Raw genomic sequence first — 8,219 nt, forward strand, 5'->3', positions numbered from 1 at the left:
TCCTATGCCCTGATATTTGAATGTAGGAAGACAAATTCTGCAACATCAACTCCGACCTACCGGAAGACCAAGGAAGGAAGGAATGGAGAATGACCTGTGAAGTGGCAGGCAGCCACTTGGACTTCAGAGCTGAGACCACAAACTCAGCAGCCTGTTCTTCTGGGCCAGGATTCAGGGAGAGAAAAAAATCACAGGTTTCTACAATCACTCTCTCTGAACTCCATGTCCTAGAGATTGAAGTATAACTTAGATTATAATATACTCTGTTTCATATTTCTGCTTGAAGCATACATAATCTTATTACTTTATGAATCCAAAGCATGCTACAACTTGGACAATTCAGACACAATCACTTCTTTCCTTTAACTGGTAGAACCAGAGACATGTTGCAAGTGTCAAGTAGGAAGAATGAGAGGGAGGGTACAAGCGATCCCAGGCGCATTTCTAACTATCCTCCACTGACCATCAAAGAGGGCCTGCATGTAATAACGTCTGTCAGCAGATAGAGGCCCCAGGAGGAGCAGCTGAGGGAGCCAAACTCGCACTTCTGCTTTCCTGGGAGGTTTTTATTAGGGCTTGTATTGCTGTGGTATCATTATCATCATCATACTCTCCAAAACAGTAGTAGGTTCCTGCGTCCTCAGCCTGCACCGGGCTGATGGTGAGAGTGAATGATTTCCCAGATCCACTGCCCTTGAACCTGTCAGGGACCCCAGACTCTAATTTGGATGCAGCATAGATCAAGGGCTTAGGTCGCTGTCCTGATTTCTGCTGGTACCAGTTTAGATAATTGTTGTTGTAAACACTTTGACTTGGCTGGCAATTGAAGGTGACTGTGCCTCCCACAGGTGCAGACACCACAGATGGTGACTGGGTGATCTGAACAGCACAGCTGGCACCTGAGAAGAGAAACACAAACACAAACATCCACTCTCATCATCATGTTAACGAGAGAAAAACTTCAGAAAGAACTGACCACATTGGTGAGTCAGTTTCTGCTGTTGTCCTTCCTCACCTGGGAGCCAGAGCAGCAGGAGGCCCAGGAGCTGAGCAGGAGCCCTCATGTCCATGCTGTGTCTTGATTGGCACTGACTCCTGCACAGACTGTGAGCACCTGCTCATAAGTATGCAGGGCAGTGGGCTGTGCCAAGGGGACATGAAAATCAGCAGGAGAAGTGAGATTGCTGTGCAAAACAGAAGAGCCCAGCTCATCTCATTACTGAGCACAGGGAAAGTCTCCAGACATTCAGGTCAACCCTGCTCTACAGTAATTTACCTGCAGAGAACATGATCCTTTCTGAAACATGTTACATGACAATGACAAAGTATTAGGCTCACTTGACAAACTGCAGTAAACCAAAGGACAGGATGGTATCATCCATTTGTGGTTTACAATTTTGGTTCTTTATATAGGAGATGATTTCTTGGTAAAGAATGTGCATATGTTTTTAAAGAATGGTGCACGCAAAGTGAAGTCTTTAGCCACTAGGCTATAGTGATGTACACAAGGATAATTTTTGATTCAAAATACATTTATACAAAGCCATCACATGTTATGTATTGCTTATACACACTTTTAGAAGTATGATTGTTCTTTCCAATATACAGTCCTGCTTCCCAACAACTCTCTCATATTTTCCATTTAATTGTTATAATGATATATATTGTAAGTGTTTATATTCACAACTTGTTCCTCCTCCAAATAAAAATGTTCAATAAGTAGGAAGGTTAAAATTTACTGTTCTTCAGTGGAAAATCCCCTGTCACTAACTGGACCTGAAGCATGGCTTCCCCTGGAGGTAATGGGGGAAGTCGTGTCTGCTGCTCAATTTGGTGGAGCAAATCATCAAAAATCAGAATATTCTCATAAGCTTACACCAATGACAGTGTCATAGTTTTTAGCAAAATTCCAGAATCATAGTCTTTCTTAGTCATAAAGAAATCAAACAGAAGTGTTTATCTGATACATCTTCCACTTTACTGGTCAGAACAAATATGTTCTGCCACTCTGCCCACTCTGCTCTGAGATCCTCCTCTGGGCAATGCCATGTCTCAGGGCAAGTGGGGCAGAGGGTGTCCAGCTACAATTTGTGCATCCTTGCGTGGCAGGTTGGACGGGGCAGAGGCAGAAGGGATGGATTGGTGCTGTCCCACTCCTGTGCTTCCTGCAAATATGAACTGTGATGCAGGCTTATCCATGGTCAGACATCTGAATTGTCCTAAGATGGAGGAAAAAGCTCCTAAAATTTCTAATGCTTGTTCACATGAAACCATATGTTGATTATTTCCCAGATGTTGATGACAGATGTGCTGCACCAGGACATACACCTCCTGGATCCAACTCAGACCCCCAAGTGTGTAACAGGGACCCAAATATGCGGGCAACCACCTGCTGCTCTAGCCATGTGAGTGAGGACCGAAATCAGACATGGAGCATTTGGGACTCAACTAATTCCCTGGTTGATATGAGATACTGATGTTTCCAGTAGATTAATCCACTGCACCTCAACATTGGTCAATATCCATTTGTCTCCTATTTGGTAGCAAAGCTGGGGCTATAGCACTAAGATGTTACTGCTGTGCAGAGAGAATTCAGCCCTTCGAGCAGGTAGTATATGAAACGGTGCTCTGTTCCTCTCCCTGCACTCTGTCAGGTGGTGCATGATGCCTGTCCATCTGCCCCTTCAGGCAATGGAGTGAGGCAATATCTTCCATAACTCTCCTCTGTAGACACTCTTCCTTTGTGTAACTTATTATATTTGTGAGCAGTAGTTATTTATTATTACTCATGAATATTTCATTTGTCATTTAAATATCAGTATTTATCACAGGTTCATATTTTCTTTAATGGACTATGTTGCTATCATTAATTCATTTATACTGAAATGCCCCACATTGAACTAGTTGAGAATCCATTCAAAAGGGCTTTATTTTCTTCATCCAAGACTCCATCAATATTTATTTCGTTCAGGTTTCTCCTAAAGATTTTTCTGTCCCCAAAATAGGTGTTTCTCCAAGAGTTGTTGTGTCCTTTAAATGAAGAATGATAGAATTGTATGGAGACAACAAGATTTGGATGCTAGGATCTTATTTTTGCCTGGTGTGGTGTGGTCATTAGGCTGTAGAGACAGTGATCTACTGAGGTATCCATCCACATACAGAGCCACACATTTATATCTCAATCCCAACGCAGGAGTCTGAAAATACAGCTTTTTGTAATGATTTATTTTATCTGTATTGGAAAATCAGATATACAGGAAGGAGGAGAGACAGAGAGAAAGATCTTCCATCCGGTGATTCACTCCCTAAGTGAGTGCAGTGGCTGTAGCTGAGCCAATCCGAAGCCAGGATACAGCAACTTCTTTCAGGTCTCCCACATGGGTGCAGGGTCACAAAGCTTTGGGCCGTCCTCAACTGCTTTCCAGGCCACAAGCAGGGAGCTGAATGGGAAGTGGAGCTGCTGGGATTTAAACCAGCGCCCATATGGGATCCTGGCGCATTCAAGATGAGGACATTAGCCACTAGACCATGCTGCCGGGCCCTGAAATTGTAGCGTTAAGTCTTTTCCAAAAATAAAAATTTGTTGAAAAACTCTTCTTTACTTTTCTGCAATGTCTTTCTCTGGACGTGAATATTCTATCCTTATCACTAATGAAAGCACTTTCTTTGGTTGAATCTCCCGTATGAACCAGTTTGTGGTTGTCATGATCTCATATTGCCCTTGAAGACAACTACCTGTTCCTCCCACACCTGCAGCCTGCTGCTCTATAATGTCACATCATTTGTCAGAGCACGTGGATTTTTTTGCCCCAAATTTCATGATGAGCAAGTATGGAGACTTTGAATTTTATGCTGGTGCAATATATCCTTAAATATTTTCCATCCACATGGCTATGTTCAGTCTATGTTTGACATAATTTTCCACAGTACTTGTCACCAGACAAAACCAGGATGAATTGAAGCCAGTTTCTGCTGCCACTGGTGTCTTCATGCTGATCATGATCTTAAATCCAGTCCATTCTCTTTCTGCCTACTGCACCAGGTCTCTCAATTCCTAATCTGTTTTAATAACTTGTTTCAGATTTGTGGGCAGGAATACAACTCGCATGTTCTTATTGCTCATTTTCCTTTTTTAAAATGGGAAGACATTTATTATACATACATGTAGCATAATATTGGAGAGGGCTCTTATGCCCAGAGACTAAACTGACTACCCCTTTCTTGACATGAGTGCTTTTGTAAAAATAATTTCTGCATTACCTGTTGTTTTCTGAACCTTGTCACCATGAACCTCTGACTGCTGCTGTGAAATGCCATGAATACAATTATCTTCAGTGTTTGCATTCATTTTTAGGTATCTGGATTAAAATGCACATGAAAGGCAGTGATGGGAATGAAGAGAGTCCAAAGCAGGTACATAACACCACAAAACAAAACTTCTTAAATTCTAGATCATTTTAATGTTATTTTAAATGTCAGAAGGACTTTGAAAAGTGAACAAGCTTAACAGTTATTTTTTGTGACACAATTCCACAGGCTCTTGGATTTCTGCTTTCCCCTTTGGCAATCTCCCTCCCTCACTGATTTCCCCTGTATTATTACAATAGCATAGACCTTCATAAATGGTCATACGTCCATCAATCTGCAATTGTACAAGACAGCACAGTGTAAAATTTGATATAAAGGTGTAGCTTCACACCATGAGCAGTGAAACAATTTATAAATAATAATTATTATCTAGTTAACATAAATGCAGATCATACTTTTTATCTCCCACATTAATTTTCTGATCTCTGATATCCTCAGATGTCACTTTGTTCTCATTTGGTGTCATTTTGGCAGAATTAGACCATAGTTGATCGTAAGGTGGGAGCACAAATTCCTCTTAGAGGGAAAATCTCTTCAGTGAATGATCTCAGTGACGTCTTGTCAATCCTGGTGTGTGAAAGCCTAGGACTAAGCTTTCAAAGAGTGTGTGTGGAGGAAGAGGTTCTGTTATTTTGGCTTCTCTGCTTCCATATGAGGAGGAGAAAATAAGATGACAGAGAATGTGAGAGGACAGGGATGAGTCCAATGGATGAGAAGGGAATGAACAGATGAGGAAAGGGGATGGATGCGAGATACTTCCATCTCTGCAGATCTTAATGGAATAATCACCTGTGGTCTGTGAAGGCTTTTTAGACAGTTGTATGTGGCTGGAACAAAAGCAGAGAGCTTAGGCTTAAAAACCTGTAGCAGGGCCTGGCATGGTAGCCTGTGGCTAAAGTCCTTGCCTTGCAGGTACCAGAATCACATATGGATACCTGTTCTAATCCCAGAGACCCTGCTTCCCATCCAGCTCTCAGTTTGTGGCCTGGGAAAGCAGTCAAGGACAGCCCAAAGCCTGGGACAGCACCTGCATGTGATCCAGAGGGATGCTTCATGGTCCTGGCTTCAGATTGGTGCAGCTCTGGCCATTATGGCCACTTGAGAATGAATCACTGGATGGAAGACCTTCCTCTCTGTCTCTTCCTCTCTTGATATCTGACTTTTCAATTAAAAAAATCTGTAAAGAAAAAAAAATGACCTGGATCAATAAAAAATCATCACCCAGGTCAGCATAAAGCAAGACTTCTCATCACCTTGGTTTTTTTTTTTTTTTTTGGCGCCCTGTCTCTAGTTGCAGCTTCAAATATGGAGTGAACATGGGCATATGGAGGGATACGTTCAAACATACACTAGCCAGGGTTCAAATGCCAGTTCTCTACAAGAGCTCAATGAGTGTCTTGTGGGAAACAACCCCTATGCCCTGATATTTGATTGTAGGAAGACAAAATCTGCAACATCAACTTGCACCCACTGGAGACCAAGGGATGGAGCACTGGGGAACCACCTGTCAGGCTGCAGGCAGCTGAGAGCATCAGCTCCAGGGCTGAGGACCACAGGCTCAGCATCCTGTTCCTTCTGTTCCAGAACGGCGTTGGATTCAGGGACACCTCAGAATCTCCTGTTTCCACAATCACTGATCCACACAGACCTAGAACATTAAAGTACAACTTGGAATATAATAAATTCTGTTTCATATTTCTGCCTAAAAAATACATAATCTTGCTTTGTTGCTGTATGAGTCCAAAGAATGCTGCAAATTGGAGAACTCAGACAAAATCACATCTTTCCTTTAACTGGTAGAAATATGGACATGTTGCAAGTGTCAAGTAGGAAGAATGAGAGGGAGGGAACAAGGGAGCGTAGGGGCCTTTCTAACTACCCTCCACTGACCATCAAAGAAGGCCTGCATGTAACATCTGTCAGCAGAAGAGGCCCCAGGAGGAGCAGCTGAGGGAGCCACACTAGCACTTCTGCTTTCCTGGGAGGTTTTTGTTCAGGCTTGTATCACTGTGGTATCACTGATATCATCATACTCTCCAGCACAGTAGTAGGTTCCTGCATCGTCAGCCTGCACCGGGCTGATGGTGAGAGTGAATGATTTCCCAGATCCACTGCCCTTGAACCTCGAGGGGACCCCAGAGGCTAAACTAGATGCATGATAGATCAGGAGCTTTGGACGTTGCCCTGGCTTCTGCTGAAACCAGGATAGATACTTGTTCTCGTAAACACTCTGACTTGACTGGCAGTTGATGGTGACTGTGCCTCCCACAGGTGCAGACACCACGGATGGTGACTGGGTGATCTGAACAGCACAGCTGGCACCTGAGAAGAGAAACACAAACACAAACATCCACTCTCATCATCATGTTAACGAGAGAAAAACTTCAGAAAGAACTGACCACATTGGTGAGTCAGTTACTGCTGTTGTCCTTCCTCACCTGGGAACCAGAGCAGCAGGAGGCCCAGGAGCTGAGCAGGAGCCCTCATGTTCATGCTGTGTCCTGACTGCCACTGACTCCTGCACAGACTGTGAGCACCTGCTCATAAGTATGCAGGGCAGTGGGCTGTGCCAAGGGGACATGCAAATCAGCACCAGAGGAAATGATATTCTTGTACCAACCAGAAGAGTCCAGTTCATCTCATAACTGATAGTAAGCAAAGTGTCTCCAGACATTCAGGTCAGTTCCTGCTCTACAGTAATCTACCTGCAGAGAACATGATCTTTACTGATACATGTTATGTGACATAGCAGTAGGTACAGTTGACAAACTCCAACAAACCAAAGGACAGGATGGTATCATCCACTTGCACTTCACAAGTTTGTTTCTTTATATAGAATATATATTTGTTAGCAAAGAATCTGCATATGTTCTTAAAGAATTGTGCGTGCCAGACGAGGTCTTTAGCCACTAGGCTATAGTACTGTACCCAAAGATAATTTTTATTTTAAAATATATTTTTACAAAGCCATTAGGTATTACATATTGTTTATACACACTTTTAGGAGTATGATTGTTCTTTCCAATATACACTCCTGCTTCCCAACAACTCTCTTTCTCATATTTTCCATTTAATTGTTATAATGATATATATTGAAAGTACTCCATATTTGCAGCTTGTAACACCTCCAAATAAAAATGTTTAACAATTAGAAAGGTGAAAAGCCACTGTTCTTCAGGGGGAAATCCCCTGTTATTAACCAGACCTGAAGCATGGCTCCCCCCTGGTGGTAATGGGGGATATCGTGTCCACTTTGAATCTGGTAAAACAGGTCATCAAAAATCAGAATATTCTCATAAGCTTACACCAAAAACAGTATCATTGCTTGTAGTAAAATATCAGCATCACAGTCTCTTTGTAATAAAGAAATCAAACAGAAGCCTATATCTGATACATCTTCCACTTTACTGGTCAGAACAAATATGTTTTGCCACTCTGCCCACTCTGCTCTGGGATCCTCCTCTGGGCAATGCCATGGCTTGGGGCAAGTGGGGCAGAGGGAGTCCAGGGTATATAGTTCACCCTCCTGTAGCAGGTTGGACGGGGCAGAGGCAGAAGGGATGGATTGGTGCTGTCCCACTCCTGTGCTTCCTGCAAAAATGAACTGTGATGCAGGCTTATGAATGGTCAGACATCCAACCTATTCTTTGAGAGAAGAAAAAGCTTTAAAAATTTCTCATGTTGGTTCACATGAAACCATATGTTGATTATTTCCCAGATGTTGATGACAGATGTGCTGCACCAGGACATACACCTATTGGATCCAACTCAGACCCCCAAGTGTGTGACAGGGACCCAAATATGCGGGCAACCACCTGCTGCTCTAGCCATGTGAGTGAGAACCGAGATCA

The 8,219-nt window shown here is 42.9% G+C and overlaps 2 gene segments (V, D, J or C); both read right to left on the minus strand.

Annotated features, from left to right (window-relative positions):
- Positions 1–495: 495 nt before the first annotated feature.
- LOC121164968 lies at positions 496–1,088 on the minus strand. The segment is given in 2 exon segments: positions 496–899; positions 1,016–1,088. Coding segments are annotated over 2 exon segments (459 nt in total).
- Positions 1,089–6,361: 5,273 nt separating this feature from the next.
- LOC121165098 lies at positions 6,362–6,861 on the minus strand. The segment is given in 2 exon segments: positions 6,362–6,690; positions 6,807–6,861. Coding segments are annotated over 2 exon segments (384 nt in total).
- Positions 6,862–8,219: the final 1,358 nt, after the last annotated feature.

This window comes from Ochotona curzoniae, unplaced genomic scaffold (assembly GCF_017591425.1).
Source record: "Ochotona curzoniae isolate NIBS_2020 unplaced genomic scaffold, NIBS_Ocur_1.0 contig_883, whole genome shotgun sequence".
NCBI lineage: Eukaryota > Metazoa > Chordata > Mammalia > Lagomorpha > Ochotonidae > Ochotona > Ochotona curzoniae.